Raw genomic sequence first — 20,187 nt, forward strand, 5'->3', positions numbered from 1 at the left:
ACACATGGAGAAAACATTGAAAAAACTGCCAGGTTACATCTGAAATTTGTTGACAAAACAATTAAGATGTCTGAAAAACCAGAAAATCAGTGTAGCCAATATCTACATGAACCTGTGTTTACACAATCTCTCGCTGGTTGGGGTTAATGACCCCCTCCTCCTCCTAGGGCAGCGGCAGTAGTATAGGGCCGGCCGCTCGGAGCGCAATTTTAGTCAGGCTATATCTACATGTACTGTAACCTTTCCTCCCAAGCTAGAACTGTTGTTTCTCCTCAAGAGATAAAATTATTCGTCATCAGAAAGGAAGAACAGTTTCCATGGCGACCAATCCCAGCAGAATGCAGGGTCAGGGTCGTAAGTTGATTACCACAGTCTGAGCAAGTCTTGAGTGAGTTTTGCAATATGCATCCGGATGTAAGAAAGGGAACTGCTGATTCAAGTATCGACTTCAAGACGGGAGAAACTCTATAATTTTCCAGAGGCACGAGGTTCAACAATTTATCATGTTGATTATCACAATCGAAGATGCTGCACCAGATGGCATTCTTGCACATTCTACAAATTCTGTATAGTAAAAATGGCTTTTTACAGTTATAGTTAAACAGAAACACAACATTCCTCAGTACTGTCATAGAACAGGATAAATTTTGCACATTCCTTCTATCAACAACAGTCCACCAAACACTTATTCTCCCAGGCATGTGCAGGTAGACATGAAAAAATAACCCCAATTTAACCATGGAACTGTGCAGATAGACATCAGAAATATCTAGACACAAGTCCAGTTTTACCTGCACTAACTTGCATATGCAGGTGTACCACCTTCAAGCCCTCAGAGGGAAATCCATTGTGAAACCTTGTGCAAGCAGAGTTTGAACATCTCAAGCCTCCATTAAATATTTAGGGGTTTTCTTGTCTTCAGTAATTGCAGTTCATTGATTATGCAAATAAGGTATTAATGAGCATCACGCATCCACAGATTACTACCAGGACTGAGTGAATCTATAGAGAACATAACAAGTGAATAGCAAATGGCCGATTGGAGCTTTCATGAATAAATAAAGTTCAAACAAACAAAATGGACTGGCATATGGAAAATGTATAACTGCAAAAACACAAAAACCCCTCCCCCAAGTATCAGTAGTCTGTTCCATTGAACTTATGACCTGGCATGTCTGATACTTCCTTTTACTTCTGCAAGTTTGACCTTTGCAGTGACACCATGTTTCCACCACTTCCTCCCTCCATACTGACAGTAAGGTATTCAAAGATCAATAGACAAAAAACCGCAGAACAAATCGGTACATCAAAAAACGAACCCTTCGTATATGGAGGAACAATCCTGCAGGGTTCAGTGACCTGTGAACTGTAGACATAAATTCCGCTGGTCTGGTATCGATCGTACCTGGCAAGAGCTGGGAAACTTATATCAAAGTCTTAAAAAACATGAAGACAACCGAAATAGATGCGTTTCCATTTTGTAAAAGTGCTTACCGGCTTGGGAAAGGTCAGCTAAACTGCGGTAACTACATTTTGCACATTTGTAACTGCAGAGCGGACGCACCTTGTAAATATCACACAAGTCGTCATAAATATTCCTGACAGTTCTCATTTGGGCCTAGAGGAAGAATGAATGCTAGAAACATCCAACATGAACACTTCTGACAGTCTTTAACCAGACACGCTCCACAAATGAAGCATTTTTTAGTGTAGAGACGAACATCACGAATTCTGCAATGTACGGCTCATTAAGAACTGCAAGAGAAAGTATTGCAGATGTTGTAAATAACACATAAGCCATCATCTATATTCCTGACAGCTCCTGACAAGACACACCTATAAAGAAGGAGAATCCCCTGTACAGATGAGACATTGATGGAGGCTGGGAATTTTTTCCTGTCCCACTCGTTGCTTGGAAGCCCAAGTTGTTAATTTTTTGCTGTCAAATCTGTCATTTGAAGCTTGCATTTACATCATTTCTATGCCATGGAGATTTTGTTTTGATGGATAGGGTAGAATATTTTGTCCCAGGATAGAGGGATGGGTCCTGAGGACTGCCCTAGCCTGCACTGACATCTATCAAACACCATACCTGAACTTTTGCTGACATTTGCAGCTAAGTTTGCATTTCAGACAGATACAATCTAGGCAGACACAAACAGAAAGAACTTAACAAACATTTCTCATCATAAAAGCTCACCATGTTAATGTGCCTGCATGAATTCTGTCTACCTTAATCGGATGCGGAATGACAAGAGCAATAAATCTGAAGAGCTTTGAACGCAAAACACAATCTTTTTGATAAGGTAAAAACTGACAAGAGCGATATATCTCCAGAGCTCTTCACATAAAACAGCACTTTGATACATTAGTCTTTCTGCGAATTGTCTGAGGCCCTAAAAGGGTCTTTTGGAACACGAATACAAATTGACCACTCACGAGTGATCCATGGAACAGATCATGCGAGTCTACATAAGAGCCCCACGTGCTTCCACATCCCGAGCTAATGCCTGTCCCAGATAGATGTGGTTAAAAATGCATGTGAGGGAACATTTGTCAGGAGTGTGCATGTTCATTAGGACAAGCAAACTCTGGCTATAGCAGGAGGCACAGGATACTCAGATAAGGTGTTGGTAACATTACAGTGTTCAAAACACCCATCTGCAGTTTACATCACCACTAGATAATAACACATTCTGGCAAAATGTAGAATGATATAGGTCAACATATTCACAAGATGCACATGTGAAGACTGTTGCTAAATTCACATCATCTCTACTGAAGAAACACAAAAATCAAATATAGTAGTAAGCATACCTGTCCCTGGTGCTGAATGTTGACTTGCAGTTGATTTAGGAATAAAACAAATCAGCACTTACAGACAGTTTTACAAGGAGAATATACCTCCACACGGCAGCTGCCCCTAACAAATCAGGCATGCAGGAATCATACCTGCCCCTGGTGCTGAATGTTGACTTACAGCTTATCTAATAAAACAATCAGCGCTTAAGGACAGTTTTCCAAGGAGCATAACAGAAGACAACACTGCCCCACCCGAGCTATCCCTGCCAGAATAGATACTGCTGAATGCAGGAATCCTACCTGTCCCTGGTGCTGAATTCTCGGCATCACACCACCAGCGGAAGGCTCACCACCGAAGCAGAACTGTGCACACCACCAGCGGAAGGCTCACCACCGAAGCAGAACTGTGCACACCACCAGCGGAAGGCTCACCACCGAAGCAGAACTGTGCACACCAGCAGACACTACTGCCCGGCACTACTCTGTATCTGTATCTTTATAACCGGTATAACCGCCGATCGGCGTAACACACCAGCTACCCACGTAATGGCATGCACTACTTATGGAGCAGCACTCCCACCACACAAGCGCACTAACAACGGTGATCCCTCCACACGCGCGCAACCACCAGGCACTCACATGCAAACACCACACTTTGCTGCGGAAAAGAGGCCCTTCCATTCTAATTACCATATGGGAACCCGGAATGGCCATCAGCCTCCAGGCAAAGCGCACTTCATTTTTCTCTCTCGCCGCCATCAATATCATTAATGTAAGACTGTTGGAGCGATGGAATGCAAATGTGGATGGACCAGTCCCCCGTGTGCTACATGTAACATTAACCCAGTTTCTGCTTTCGAGTTTTGCCACAGTGAACCATTAGGGCTTATTTTAAAACAAAATGGCATAAAGCCACCACAGTTTTATATGTAGAGGCTATAAATAATGTGCGTGCGTGTTTGTAGCCATGCAATATTGTAATAAAATTCGGAGCAATGTTTTACGATATGCGCAATCTTATCGACCAAAAGTCTTACACCAGCCACTTCCTTGTCATTGGAGTCTTTATCTGGCACCTTTACAAATCTTAAGTTTTAAGAAGATTTGATCTTAAGAAGATTTGGTGAGTGCACTTCATTACATGCTTCACCGATGACACCCACCCTCCATCAGTCGCAGGACGTTTTTGCGCGTTTTTCCCAGTCTCCAGGCTGTCTTAATCACCCCAGCGATCTATCCGTCTGTCCCAAGTGTTGCACAAGACACACGGCAGGTATTGCACGGTAACAAAGTCTTGATAGTGTTTTAATAGCTGCAATCTGTCAAGCGATACTCCTGAGCTTCGTTTGTCAGAAACTTTTCCGTGGCACATAACTCACACACCCATCTCTTTCACTGCTCACACGGCAGTTCATACATCTGATGTAGCAAACTACAGACTTTCCTTCTGCATGACACAACAGATCAGCCAGGACATCAGTTTTATCACATTAAGAGGCTTTGAACATTAAGAAAGGGTTGTTTACAGACTCTCCCGTCTGCTTGACACACCAGATCAGCTAGGACATCAGTTCTATCACATCATGAGGCTTCTTTCATTACTTGTTGTTGCTGAAGGGGCGGAAATCAGGCAAATTGCATGACATTCATCTGCATCTGGGTAGATCAGGAATGTTTTCAATTTAGAATTGTTTCTGTCCCACTCATGGTTTGGGAATGCATTGTTTAATCTCCATTTTAAGCCTACAAAAATACATTATCATTCAGTTTCGTGTCACAAGAGTTGTTTTTGCTGCAGGGCAGGAATCAGGCAAACTGCATGACATTCATCTGCATCTGTGTTGATCAGGGATGTCTCCAGCTTTAAGTATTTTCCGTCTTGTCACAATTTGGGAGCCGATGTTGTTAATTTTCACTGTTTAACTATCATTTTAAGCCTAAAAAATACATTATTGTCAATTTGTGACAAGGATGAGATTCATGTCTTTGCCCTTTCCGACAAGTAAAGTTCTGTTTCTGGCCAGAGTGAAGGGTCCTGGAGAGGATTGAAAAATCTACACTTACATATATTCAGTATGGAGGGAACTTCAGCATGCATTGCCAACCCCCTGCTAAGTTGGACATTCCCGTCCCTGCATCTCCCACCTAACAAGCCTTCTCGCTCCGTCCCTGACTGTAAACTGCTGCTGTTCCTGATTCCTCTTCTACTGCACACAAAGCCCCGGCCTCAGACAGGCTCAACTGACTCTCATTACTAAATGTTTGGATAGAAGTCCTGTCTGGACTCGGGAGACTTTACTGGTATTCCTGATTTTTTCAATGTACTCTTATGTTCACGGTTTTCACTGTGATGTCTGTAACGTGAACATATCTTTACTGATAACAAATACAAATAGTACATGAGACTTTTTTAATGCTGACCTGCCGCCACAGTGAACATTTAGTTCTGAGAACAAGTTAAATTTTCTCAGACCGTGAAAGTTTGGTACCGAGAAGACAAAGTGAATTACATTATACTTGTAGGTCTGTGAGGACATGTTTCCATTCAGCAGTTTTCCCTCCAGCACGGAGCAATTCTGAGTTATACTTCAGATAATTGTTTCTATTGCAGTAAAATCTTTACAGTCTGTTCTTAATGTCCTGGTTCATTACGTGTAGGTTCCCTGTGGAGACAGTAAGTTGTAGAACCTTCAAAGCTGTTACTGTTAATGCAGCAGGACTGAGATAGTACACAGGGATGCCTGCAGGCACTTAGCACTAAGAGCAGAGTGATCAGCTAGTTTCACAACCTGTTAGACAAGCTATGCTGATGAAGGTTTGACATCCAGGTAATAAGATATGCCAATAAGCAGTAAGACAAGATGATCTTGACATATTATGGAGCCTTTGCTGTTTTATTCAAAGGCTTTAAATGTTGATGTGCGGATGTTACATCTTGATACTAATGCAATTTCACTGAGCATTTTTCCAAGAACGTCTTAAATTTCTCATTAATAAGACACCAAAAAGAGAACACTTCACAAGATTTTTTTCTACAAAAAATACTGTGCTAACACACAGCCCCCATATTTCCATACCAGACATGAGGCAGTAGATTGGTATGAAATGACCCCCCCCCCCCCTGCCATCCCCATCTGAAGTTGTTCGTACCAGGATTGGATTAACCATAAATCTTTCCTCTCCACGTCTTTTCACAGCCAGATGCACAACATACAATCAGGCCATTTCAAGTCACTCATTGCTTCTCGGTCACTCCAAATCAAAAATGCCAGAGAATGTTAAAAAAAAGTGACAAGCTTATGTTATAGGCCTAGTCGGATCTTTCTACTTGCATGGATACTCTCTGAAATTGCATGGTTTAAGGTAAGGACTTTCCTCTCAGACTCTGTTTTCATATAGATTTTCAAATTTAGCTTTTTGGGGGGGGAAATTCAAGAACCATCCAATTCAATTGGACTGGACTACGCATCAAGGCAATTCAGATCTTGAAATTCTTGGTCCATAATCTTCAAGTGCATCACATAAAAGACGTACAGAATATCCTTGCCGGTCGTTTACATGCACTAAATGCAGGCACCGATTTGTACCAGTTTTGGCCAGCCGAGCTGAAAATTGGATGAAGTTAAACTGCGCATGTAAAAAACCATCAATACGGGAATGTTCTGGAACACAGGACGACTGTACACAAATGTACCGCTCTACGCACCTCAATCAGCAAGGTTTGGGCAAGAATACGGGAAGCTATTTCCTGTTCATCTCCAGATTGTTTGCTGTCTCAAAGAAAGATGGTACTTAGCCAAATCAACTTTGCTGGAATATTCATACATCTCTAAACAAAACCAACCAAAGGTTACGATTCATTTTCAAACTCATTTCAAACCATATCAGTCACTTTTCCGATCATCACACCAAGAATATTTCCCAAAAACAAATCCATACTTACTTAACACCAATTGTTCATGGAGTGTTTGTGAAATCCATACCACAGAACCTGAAGAGGACACCGGTTCTTGTCTAAAGCTGACCGGCCGTAGATCCCGAGGTCTCTCTTCTCCAGACCAAGCAGACAGATTTGCTTACCAGACAATTTTCGGTTGCCGCCAATTCTGTCATGAACCGTCTCGCAGAAATCCTGAAACTCGATTACGATTCACGTCCAGGTAATTTGACACCAGAGACGGCAGCAGACGGCATCCTGAAGGGGCGCTCGTCTCACGGAAATCCTGCAAGTTCAGTTAACCCCTGGTCTGCTAAGGTAGCTGTTAGGCTCCAAATTTGCACAAGTCACAGGTTAGGAAGTAAGAAGAGGGTTAAGATTTGCATCCAGAACGTCCCACCCGAGAAACAACAGCAGATGGCAGAAGACCGGTGTTGGAAAGCGATGACGTCGTCTGTGACCGTCAAGACGGAACCTTGGCGTAACTCGCACCGGCGAAGATACTGACTAATTGAACTGGAAGACTACACGGAATAGGACGACATAAAACCATAATTCTGAGCCTTTGTGGCGTCCGGCCCATCCGCGGCAGCCCATTTGGTGAGGTATGTCCAGAAAAGGGGTAATTGTACGAAGTTAGTGTGTACGAACTTGTACGAACTTGTACGAAGTTAAAGGTAGATATAGACCGTAATCGGTAAACTTCGGAAGTTTTAAGTGACGTCATCTAACTTTGTACAGGTAGGCCGGGTTGGTGTACGATGTACGATGTACGAACTTAAAAAATTTAACTTAGTACATAGGAGAAGGGTTGATGTACGATGTACGATGTACGAACTTAAAAAATCTAACTTAGTACAGAGGGGCAGGGTTGGTGTACGATGTACGATGTACGAACTTAAAAAATCTAACTTAGTTCAGAGGGGCAGGGTTGATGTACGATGTACGATGTACGAACTTAAAAAATCTAACTTAGTACAGAGGGGCAGGGTTGGTGTACGATGTACGATGTACGAACTTAAAAAATCTAACTTAGTACATAGGGGCAGGGTTGATGTACGATGTACGATGTACGAACTTAAAAATCTAACTTAGTACAGAGGGGCAGGGTTGATGTACGATGTACGATGTACGAACTTAAAAATCTAACTTAGTACAGAGGGGTAGGATTGATGTACGATGTACGATGTACGAACTTAAAAAATCTAACTTAGTACAGAGGGGCAGGGTTGGTGTACGATGTACGATGTACGAACTTAAAAATCTAACTTAGTACAGAGGGGCAGGCTTGGTGTACGATGTACGATGTACGAACTTAAAAATCTAACTTAGTACAGAGGGGCAGGGTTGATGTACGTACACAATGTTCGAGAAGAGAGAAAACTGGAGAGAGCAGGACTGCTGACCTTGTAAATTATCAAAAATAAATGTTCAACAAAAGATAAATGCAATACATGTTGCATTTTTATTATTTTCAGACAAAACATCGTTATTCTACATGTTTCACATTTACCATGTGCGACAGGTGAAAGTAGAATAAAATGCTGCGTACAGAGTTAGCATAACCCACAGCATAATCAAAATATCTTAACTTCGTACATCGTACATTAGGTCCGCCCCATGTACGAACTTAGCATAACCCACAAAATAGAAAAATCTTAACTTCGAACATCGTACATCGTACATTAGGTCCGCCCCATGTACGAACTTAGCAAAACCCACAAAGTAGAAAACATATTAACTTCGAACATCGTACATCGTACATTAGGTCCGCCCCATGTACGAACTTAGCGTAGCTACGTCACAGATAATTGTCGACGTTTCCCGAACTTTGCCGACAGCGGTTGTCGGAAGTCGTCGGAAGCTAGAAGTTGTCGGAAATTACGTGTGATGTAGGCTGATCCAAACTTCGTACATTTCACCCATTTCTGGACATGTATGCATTTGGTGGGGGAACTTCCCCGCTTTGCCGTGCCAAATTGTACGGTCGTGGAGTCTGCGACCATTTGGAGCTGATCGCTTGACTGGTCTACCGATTGAAACTATTTATTCCAACATGGAGGGAGGGGGGCAGTCAGGACGCATTCACATTTAATGTGGTGTTCCATTGACAGCTGGGGTGTCATTAAAGCGGTTGTAAAGCCACACCAAATTATTTCCTTCCATCCCTAAATTGTAAATTCTAGCATCCTTCAAACAATATGAGGTCTGGTAAGAAAAGTTGTGACTGACTACATTCACTACCTGAAGCTGTGTGTGCCAAGGGGCGGACTTTCCCAGCTAAACATAATCCTTTTAAGTTTGAGGACCAAGAAATTAAATTGGTGTGTGATTGAATAAGTTCCACTTACAAAACAAATCTTCATCAAACCAGGTAAACACCAACAATTGAGTACACCAGCACTGATGCTGCAAACTCTGTTTAAAACTACAGATGGACAGAACTTACTTCTACTGGTATATGACATATTTATCAAACAAAAGCACTACTACTGATACCTTGATGATAAGTATGATATAACAACAGAATACAACTACATCAAAGCACTGCTCCTGAAATGGGTGCAAACTCTGTTACAACTGCAGAAGACCAGAACCTACTTCCACTGGAATACCAAATGAACACCAAGCACTACTGACATGTTACTGATGACTAAGCTAAAACTTCTGAAGCATAAGCACAGAATGAATGAATGAGGCACAGCCCCTGTGATATGTGCAAACTCTAATGAAACTGCAGACGAACAGACTTACATCTACTGGCATACCAGATGAACATCAAGTAGCACTACTGATACATGTACATGCGTATGTTACTAATGACTAGGCTAAAAATTCTAACCAAACACTAAAACATATGCATAAGCAATGCCCCTGTGATGTGTGCAAACTAAAAAAAACCTGCAGAACTTTCATCTCTTGGCAAATTTACCAGATCTATACTGATATGTTGCCAAGTTTGTTAACTGCAGATTATGCCTCCACATTTCATCAACTCTCTCCATCCCATCAGCACTTAATCCCAGGAATGGAGGAGAATAATGGGTGCCTAAAGGGTTGGAACAAAGTCGGAACATAACTCCTGATACACTCCATAATGTGAATACCATCTCCGAGTGCCCTCGGGTCAGCTTAATATCTCATAAACCTGAGGAGATAAATTTCCTCACACATAAACGTCAGGCAAGTAATCCTGCAGGATCAAGACATATACGCACACCGATGTTGGAACAACGCGCGTCAGATCATCCGGCGAACGCAACACGAGCCGGGCATTCAGACTGGTATTGGCAGAATAATTCCTTAATAAAGTACACCCTTCATTGGAATTCTGCGCCACGCCAGCCGACCATAAGCTGTATATAAGGCCTGTCTGCTGTTTGCACCGCCATAACTCTAGCTCAGCCAGCCAATAATGGCCCTGATATTGGACGGCCTGCAGACTTACATCAGGATACATGTCAGCAGGAAACTTCTGGAGTGATGTTATTGCAACTGCCGCTGTGATGTGTGGGACCAATTCAACAGTCTCAGACGATATTCAGGAAGTGTCAGGAAAACTGACGCCATCCAAATCCATTCCAAAATGCCAAATGTTCTATATAAAACTCTGGAGTGTACATGTACAGCCTATTCCTGACTTAACCTTTCCATTGTCTTCTATTCTTCTAAGACATAACTTTTTTTATCATCTGTGAGCCAGTACCTTCAGCATTTCACTACTGATGTTGCTAACCCCTTTTCTTTCTTCAGAAAACATTTTCATTTCTTGGTATGTTCAAGGAAATAATACTGACCTGAAATACAGTTTCCATGGTCAAATTTTGTCAGAATCTTAGATTGAAGTTTTCCTCCCAGCTCTGTTTTTGTCGGGGTCTTTTGCTAACTTAAACTTTCAATAGTCTAGGGATCACAGAAACAGATTGGCATGGCTTAGAGCTGACGTTACATTCACATGACTGGAACGCAGGATACATATTTTCTATCCTCCATTGACACCATCTGTGAAGATTCAGGTCTGTGATAGTCTGCTGCCATGCATCTGGCTTATCCAGATGGTGTTAGCGGCGATGCAGTCTCCAAGAACTGTGCGTACACTTCAATGTGCCAGAATCCACCGGCGCACGCAAGATAACATCAAAATGCAAAGGATTACATTAGCGCACGCGGAAATGCGTCAGGAAACCTACTTAAGAGGAAGAATTTATAACATCCCGCAGAGAGGAAGCAAAACTTCGGCCCAGAAAGCTGACTATGAGGAATCACACGCTCACCAGAAGGGTCGCAATTAACGTTAACTTCGTTATGAAACGAGGCAGCAATCTATCTAAGCCATGGCGAACTGCCAACGTTGGCTTTATTACATTAGAGGAGTTCTCACCCGTTTCATCTTGTTGTAATTAGTGTCGGACTGGCCTCGCTATAGAAGGGGGCTTCAGTGCAACAGTTGAAATCACGTGTACAGTTTCCAAAAGTGATACATTTAGTTGTCCGTCGTGTATCTGTTACATCAAGATACCCTTCAATAGTAGCTACCGAAGGAGGCTTCGCTGCAACAGTTGAGATCACATGATTTTAAACACACACAGGATGTACAGTTTGCACAAATGATACATTTAGCTGTCCATCGTATATCTATTTCATCAACTGAAGATACCCTTCAATTCTAGCTACAGAAGGAGGCTTCGATGCAACAGTTGAGATCACAGGATGTACACTTTGCAAGTCATACATACATGTACAGTTGTCCATTGTGTATCTGTTATATCAAGATACCCTTTAAAAGTAGAGACAGAAGGAGGCTTCGATGCAACAGTTGAGATCACATGTTTTTAAACACACACAGGGTGTAGAGGTTTGCCAAAGTGATACATACAGTTGTCCATCGCGTATCTGTTATATCAACATTATGTGACACCCTTTAAAAGTAGCGACCGAAGGAGGTTTTGCAGCAACAGTTGAGATCACATGTTTTCAAACACACACAGGATGTACAGTTTACAAAAATGATACATTTAACTGTCCATCGTATATATCTTTTCATCAACTGAAGATACCCTTCAAAAGTAGCTACCAGAGGAGGACTGTTTCTGAGTCTTCAAACACACCTGATGTACCGTTTGCTTAAGTCAAAAAGTACACTCTGCTGACCATCCTGTACATTACATTTGATCAGTCAATCATTCAACCAATCAATCAAAATTTTTACCAAAATTTCTACCAAATTTCACCAAACAAGAACTCACCCTTTTGCAATATTGGCAATGTCTTAGGCAGGTGCCAATGCACAATCAATCAATCAATCAATCAATCAATCAATCAATCAATCAATCAATCAATCAATCAATCAATGCATTCAATAAGAGGCATTTGCACTTGAGCATTGGCAATGGTATTGGCAGGTGCTAACGCACAATCAATCCCAACCAATCAATCATTCAGTTTGATAAATCAATACAATCGATAATCAGCAGCGGACTCACCCTTGTGCAGATTTCGTGCAGAGCGTTGGCGATGGCTTTGGCAGGCGTGTCGCAGCGAAACACATGGCACTTGTGGGTGTGCGTCACTTTGTCTCGCGCCACATAGGCAAAGTCCCTGCAACAGACGGGAGAGGGAGGGAAACTTGTTTTAGCGCGGGAACACTCATTTCCGCGCCGACGTCGTGTCGGGGAATACTAATGGGCCTTAATCACGGACCAGGTGCGAAGAAAATGTCCGCCCCTTTGACAAATTTCCGCGCGAATCGCGCAGCTATTTAATTTGTCTGGGCGGGGAGACGGAGAGAGGAAATTTCTGTGCCCCGGGGAGACGGCTCCATAACCCGTACGTCATCTGGACCCGGAATGTGCCGGTTTAGCCAAACGGCCGCTTCCATTGATTTTAGTGTGCCGTTAGGTACCTGATCTGGCACCTGGTGGATCGTGTATCACACAGGTGTACGGACTGAAGAGCAGTTTAATCTCAAGTATGGATGGAGACGAAATTGCTGTACAAAACTATGAGGGCTATGCCAAGAAAACGACTGAAGGGGTGGCGGTAGAGGTTTAATAAGACTTTGGATCACACAGGTGCACAGAGTGAAGAGTAGTTCAATCTGAAGTATGGATGGATGGAATCTCTATACAAGGCTATACCAAAAAGCAACAACTGAAGGGGTGGTGGTAGAGGTTTGAGGGAAAAAAATATTCTCCATAGATTTTTGATCAGACAGGAACACAGAGCAACAAACAGGTGAATTTGAAAGTATGGATGGGGATGGAATAATTACATTGTGAATTTATTTATTCATTAATTTACTGTAATTTGTTGTACAAGACCATGAAGGCTGTTCAACCAAACAACTGCATGCATAGTGACAATAGTTCACCTTTATCTTTTTGCAAGTTTAAAATGACAGAGTTTACAATGAAACATTTCAACATGGGAGCCTAAACATTGAATAGGACAGAAAGAAAACCTAAAGCTGGACACAGCCCTACTTCAGACTAACTATATGTACACCTACGTAATTCTGTTCTCCCCTCACAAGTAATGTAATATAGCGCAGCGGTAGATACGGGTACATGCATGGATAATACATACCAGTAATACATGCCATGCACATATACATCAAGCAGTTAATCGTTAAGTACACGGCATTTGCTGCCTGCACGTGTACAGTTGTATCTCACAGAGCCAGACAGTAGTATGGCACCTGTCTGCTGTGTCTCTTATGCGCAATTTACAAAATCTGGCTCTTGCAGATTACAGTACTGTTACGTTAATCATGACGGACATTTGATTATGATTAAGACTGGTAGTTACCGTGACGCATGCAGTTTTAAGTTACAGTTAGAACATGTCTAGTGAGTAATTAAGCTGGGATACAGTCAAGTTGAACATTCTTGCACACTTTTGTAACTGCAGGCATTACTGTAGACTTACTTCTGATATAAGTTTAAACTAAGTTCATCAAAATGCATTTTGTTGTTTAAGATGATGCTATGAAAAATAGTGAGTCCGTAGGTTGCAAACCTACTGTTATTTTTGTTAAGCCTGTCGGACTAGATTTATTCTTAGCAGCACAGACCGAATAGTCGGATTGAAGTTTTCTACCCTGTCCTCTGCTATCATGATCTTCATTTGCTATACTTTCACATTCACATTTCAGTGACCCGAGGAAATAAATTGATATGTCCTAATCTTCTGAAAGATTTGCAAGAAATGGTAAAAAAAAGTTTGAAAGAGTTGCTAGCTCAGAGAAATGCTGCCTTGTACTGAATCTCATCTTCCAAAAAGTGTAAAAAAACCTGTCTAACTTGTATAACGTTTGCCACATGGATGTTTTCATTCATTCAAATTTTTGTTTTCTTTTGCCACAGGGGCTAGTCACTGCTTTCAACTGAGGCAGTAGAATTGTTGATGTGTTTTTGATTTGACATTCTTATTTTGTGAGATTTCCATTCAATCATCTATATGGGGTGTATGATTTATTCATGTGCAATTATCAGATCATTTGTGTCATTGTATATTGCTCCATAATGATATTAACTGGTTGTGTGAAAGAAAACTCTACTATCCCCCTCAAGTTCAAGTGTGCAAGACCTGTCCAACATGCCTGTGCCATTTTTTTTAATGTGTTAACCACAAGACAGTAGTAAATAGAGGTCATGCGTTACCTTTCTCTGCACAGATAGGGTGCGACAAAGAGACAGATTGAGAGAGCATCTCTTAGTGACGCCAAGCAAGACCGAGGGAACAAACACGAACAGGAGAGTCGGACAGCAAACAGTCAACGCCATGGTTTCAACTGTGTCGTTAGGTGTGTACAACTAACAACCGTCGTCAAGGGCAACGGGGTAACGGTCAAGGTTTGAAGTCACCTTGTTGTCAAGTCAACAATTGTCAGTGTAAAGGAGTTTGGTGAATACTTTTTTTCCCTTTCTGTAAGTTTTCCAAATGTTGGTGTTCCTGGACCAGTAGAAGTAGGTTCTGGTCTTCTACAGTTTTAACTCATTTCAGGAGCAGTGCTTTGGTGTAGCTGTATTCTGTTGTTTTATCATACTTATCATCAAGGTATCAGTAGTGGTGATTCTTTAGATAAATATGTCACATGCTATTTGAGAGAAATATGGCTATAATTTATAATTTGAGTTGGGGTTAATCTGCAGGGTCAATCTTGTACTGTCAATTTTGAAAAAATAAATTTTCCATACGGCAAATAGCAGTCGATCGAGCACCTGGACATGATTTCGTAAAAAGATGGACGTTTCAGGTAACATCCACTACCTTTCGCCAGAGTCACTGATGAAAAGTAGTGGAATATTGCTACCTGAAAACTTGTAACAAAATCATATCCAGTTGCTTGACTAACTGCCATTTGGCCTACCTTACTCCATAGATGTCTAACTTCATCGACGTAAATTTTCCAACATTTATAAAATCTATGACATCTATGAAATACCAACTTTGCACATGCATCGAAGTTGACTTCAAACCTTGCTTGTGAGGTGTACTTGATGTTGTACTGAGTTCTGAAGGTGTAGGGCAAGACTTACAATTTCTGGCACAAGCAATCCGACAGTACTACGGTAACCGTGGTAACCGTACACTGTTATGGGCAACACACAGTCTTGATGAGGCATTGTGGAATTAGTAGACTGACTCAAGAGGCAAGGCATTATCAACGTCAGGAGCAAACATCAGTCAAGGCAAGGCCACTCTCGGCGTACAATTCCTTTCTTGTTGTACAATCTTTTTATTGTCGTACAATTCTTCGTTCAGAGCACAATTTTTGTGTGTGTACAATTTGTTTTTGTGCCACAATTCTATTTTTGGAATACAATTCTTTTGTTGTCTGTGTACAATTCTTTTTATGGAGTACAATTCTTTTTTGTCGTAAAAATCATTATTTCTTGTAGAATTCCTATTTTGTCATACAATTATTTTTTGTTGTTGTACAATTTTTTTTTGTGGTACAATTCTTTATTGGAGTACAATTCTTTCATTTGAGTGCAATTCTTTTCCTATGAAATAATTGTGTTGTTAAAGTATAATTCTTTTCTTGTCATACAATATTCTTTTTCTTTGGACAGTCTACAGCAGAACCGACCATGGACAATACTTCTACTGCACCCTTCTTCTGTTACAAGACAGTTAACTCATCGTACCACGAAAGTGGCCGGGCCCTTACCAATCACAACGGAGAATGTTAGGTCTGCAATTGGCTGCTAACTTTTCCCATTTCCTGGGTACGGCATGCCCTTATACGGATATCATCATACACGTGAGAGCAAGCAAGTCAAGGCAGAACGGGTCTTCCAATTGCAGAATGCCTCAACAATGGATGGCTCTGTCCTTTACAACACAGATAGCGAACAGGCAGGCATGACATGCTGGCACAGAGCAGGCATTGCGACTACTGGAGACCATAGTAACGTTACATATAACGGCAAGCAGCACACAGAAGAAGCAAGGCTTAACGCTGCAGAAGTAAACCCACAATAAGCAGGAGAAAACATTGTTGTACATAGGAAATGGGTAATGATGCAGGTATATAGGTATAGCATGGCTAGAGCATGAACATTGCTGAAAAATAGGATGAATATCATCAGGAACAATTTGATGCCAAGGACTGGAAAACTAACGTAATCAGCAATTTTACATTTTAGGTCTTTTTGAAAAATTTGACCTCTGTGGTAAATGAGTGATAAATAATATCGACTTCAAGAGTTTTATATCAAACAGAATAACCAATATCATATGTCTGAAATCATAACCATAAACTTTAGCTCTTTTCAGATATAATAAAAGTTTGTAAAACACATGGTTGCAAAGATTTCTGTCATTTCAACATCAATGGCTGTACATGTACATTCAATTTTGCTAAAAAAAGTCAATGCAATAAAAAGAACCATTAAAACAGAACCTCAGCACACTCTGGTGTCTCATGATGCTAATCCAAAAATTAGCAACATAAAAGATATCCTAGTGTCTCAAAATTTCCTTGAATTTTGCACTTTTTGTCTTACTCTGTCTTCAAGATTGTAAAAAAAAACGTTTGAAACAAACTACAGGAATAAGACACAGTCAGGAAAACACAGCAACAAACACAACAAAGAAGAAGCAGTTCCAGTAAAAAAACAAACTGTATGACTAAGTGAGAAGATGAAGAAGCGTAATGTGATACAGGACAGGGTAGGGCGGGGCATGCAGGGTTGCTAGGATACCTACCTTCCGTTATCACGCCCCACGCCCCACACCCTGATCTGGGGGATGGGCTGAACGTGGAGGACCTTCCTGTCTGTCGGGTCCAGCAGTTTCAGGTCCTCGCCTTCCAGAACCATGAACATATCCTTACCCTGTAACAACACACAAGACTTAAGATGTTTTGTAAGACTTAAGATGTTTTGTAAGACTTAAGACGTTTTGTAGACTTAAGACGTTTTGTAAGACTTAAGGTCCAGCAGCTTCAAGTCTTCTCCTTTGTCAGATTTATTAAGATGAAAGGCTGTTTTGTAAGACAGTCACTTAAGATGTTTTGCAGGATTTACAGACTTAATTTTGACTGAATACGATACAATCTTGTTCTTTACTACTCTGGACAAATGATTTTTTTCAGGTCCAATGTTTTTTGACTGGTCCAACAAGAAAAAAATAGTTTTGTGTAATGTACATCGTACCCATACTATGTTGACTAATATGAAAACGAGTAACAAATATCTCCTGACCTCCCCCCAGATGCCAGCGGTGTCCCTGATGTCAGTTTTCCTGTAGGACAGCTGTCTGATGCAGTTGTTCACTGCCATGCTGCTCCTGCCTGGCGCCAGGTCTTCTTCTGCCATCTCTACCCAGCCTAGAGACCGCACTGCGTAGCACTGGAACAGGTTAGAGATAAAAATTAAGACTACAGCATGTCCAAAACAACCAGGTCTTCTTCTGCCATCTCTACCCAGCCCAGGGACCGCACTGCGTAGCACTGGAACAGGTTAGATATAAAAATCATCACTACAGCATGTCCAAAACAACCAGGTCTTCTTATCCACCCAGGTAAACGACTGCATTAAACGACTGCATTCGTACATGTAGCACTGGAACAGGTTTGAGGAAAAAATCATGACTACAGCATGTCCAAAACAACTAGGTTTTCTTCTACATGTACCATCTCCACCCAGCCCAGTGACTGCATTGAGTAATAGCACTGGAACAGTGCACAGAAAAAACATGACTTTATCAAAGTTTATGTCAAGGACAGAAGACCCAAAAACAAAAACATTTTGCTGCAGTACCACAGAAAGCAGCTAGAGGTCCCTCTGCCATCTCCATCAAGCCAAATAACCGCACAGCATAGCACTTTAACAGGTCAATGGAAAAATCATGACTACAAAACAAATTCAAAGCGCTTTGAGTAAAGCTCACAAAACAGACAAATAAACAAAATTAAACCTTTATACCTTTTTCTCCCCTCCAGTCCTGGTCTCCTCCTCCTCTTCTGGTGGTTTCCTCACACTTTCACTTCTGCAGAAGGAAACAAGAAATCAAAAACCTTGGTGAAACAATAAGGTTTTGGGAATTTCAATGCCATTATAAGCCCTAGCCTTATCATACATGTATCATTGTAACAGTTGATGCTGAACGAGACGTGTGTCCCAAACTGACCTGGTCCAAAAGACCAGCTATATCCAGCCAAAACAATACCCAAGTTGAACATGAACCTACTTCTTGGAGGTAATAAGTATTGCTCAGATTAAACAGGCTAAGTAAGGGCAGTCTGCCAAAAGCATTGTGCCTGCTGTCATGGCATGATCTGCTAGGGGTCTCTATTTCTTTGCTGGGTGCTTTATGTTGGATTGTACCATGATGTAAGATTAACTGTGTTGACTCCCTTGATTTTTGTAACAATCTTCCCTTTGCTACAAGCTACAGGGAAAAACACTGGCACAAGTGTCTGCATTTGTTATAGATATATGTACCTACACACCTTTACTTACAAATTTGGTGACCTAAATACCCTAATGAAGATACAATGTATAAGATACAAAAAGATGCCATGTTCCTTATTTAACACTACTTCCCCCTTATCCACATGGTAACCTAAAAATGTACAATGTATATCCGTTGTGTGTTTTTTAAATGGGGTTTGGGGGTTTAGCAAGTCGACAGACGGTGGGTTCAAATTGCATTATGCACACTGCTTACTTTTTAAATATTGCACTTGAAACCACCGTCATTGAATTGATGATAGTCCAAAATACTGTAAATGCATTTAAGTTTGCGGGGATTTAATTTCTTGGTAGCAAGAAAAAGGATTTTTCGCAGTGGTTTTGATTTCGCGGTAACACCATAGACTACAGTCTAATACCATAATAGAACATGTTCGCGGTGGTTTTAAGTTCGCGGTGAAGTGGTCACCGCAAAAACCGCGAACATTAATCCACCGCGAACATTTCTGCATTTACAGTACCCTGTCATTAAAAAAAAAGGGATATAGGTTACCCCAAGGATACAGGTGAACCAGCAATACCCAGTCTATTTCTGTTACAACCCAATGAAATATTCCATCCCGGTGTGAAGTTTTCCTCTGCATCCATCACCTCCTGTTAATGTCAGTTTCGACTTTCCGCCGATTTATCATTAATGGCAAAGTAATGGAAATCCTCTAAAATCAATAGACATCATTACGCCCCAGAACAGACCCTCCATCTCCACTGGTTGGGGCCCAAACGGTTGTGTCGGAGCGCATGAGGGGTGAAGGGTCGGGGAGGGGGGTGGTGCGCTGGAAACCAGCGAGCCTGAACAGCTGACTTATGTCACCTGTCGGCTGAAATAGCCTTGCACTGCCCAGTAGGGAGAATCGATCTCTGCGATCAAGGTCAGGGCTGTCTTCGGGAAAGAAATTCGCTTGTTGAAACATACAAAAATCTTGTCTCATACTTCCAAAAAATCTGACATTCATGACACAAAGCTGATGAAAGTGCATTTTTGCAAGTTTGAAATGACAAATTTAAAGAAAGAAAATCATCAACAAGAGTTCCCATACATTGGAAAAGACAGAACTTCGCAGTGGAAGACACACAGAACTTTTGATGTGTGTAGAATATCAAGCATTTGTTAACATCAGCTATGGAGCCCTGCCACATGAATATCAGGCATTTGTTTACATCACCTATGGACCCTGACACAGGAATATCAGGCATTTGTTTACATCACCTATGGACCCTGACACAGGAATATCAAGCACTTGTTTACATCACCTATGGACCCTGACACAGGAATATCAGGCACTTGTTTACATCACCTATGGAGCCCTAACACAGGCAGCATGTACTAGCACGTCACCGGAACGTACTGCGCCTGCGCGAAAAAGTATAGACATGCTAAACTACCGGTTTATTAAAGGGCCGCATTTAAGAAAGTATGTGCGTATATAAGGGTAAAACTCCGTGTATGTATAAATAGTCTTTCCC

At 41.4% G+C, this 20,187-nt stretch overlaps 1 protein-coding gene across 1 annotated transcript in view; it reads right to left on the bottom strand.

Moving 5' to 3' along the window:
- LOC118418943 (amyloid-beta A4 precursor protein-binding family B member 2-like) overlaps window positions 1–20,187 on the bottom strand; it is a gene marked incomplete in the record, with an annotated part of 144,057 nt that overhangs the window by 42,909 nt on the left and 80,961 nt on the right. Inside the window, 5 exon segments of the mRNA XM_035825086.1 lie at window positions 12,223–12,337; window positions 14,401–14,451; window positions 16,955–17,082; window positions 17,452–17,598; window positions 18,175–18,238. Of these exon segments, the coding sequence (XP_035680979.1) occupies window positions 12,223–12,337; window positions 14,401–14,451; window positions 16,955–17,082; window positions 17,452–17,598; window positions 18,175–18,238 (505 nt within the window).

Source organism: Branchiostoma floridae, chromosome 7, assembly GCF_000003815.2.
Source record: "Branchiostoma floridae strain S238N-H82 chromosome 7, Bfl_VNyyK, whole genome shotgun sequence".
In the NCBI taxonomy this organism is placed as follows: Eukaryota; Metazoa; Chordata; class Leptocardii; order Amphioxiformes; family Branchiostomatidae; genus Branchiostoma; species Branchiostoma floridae.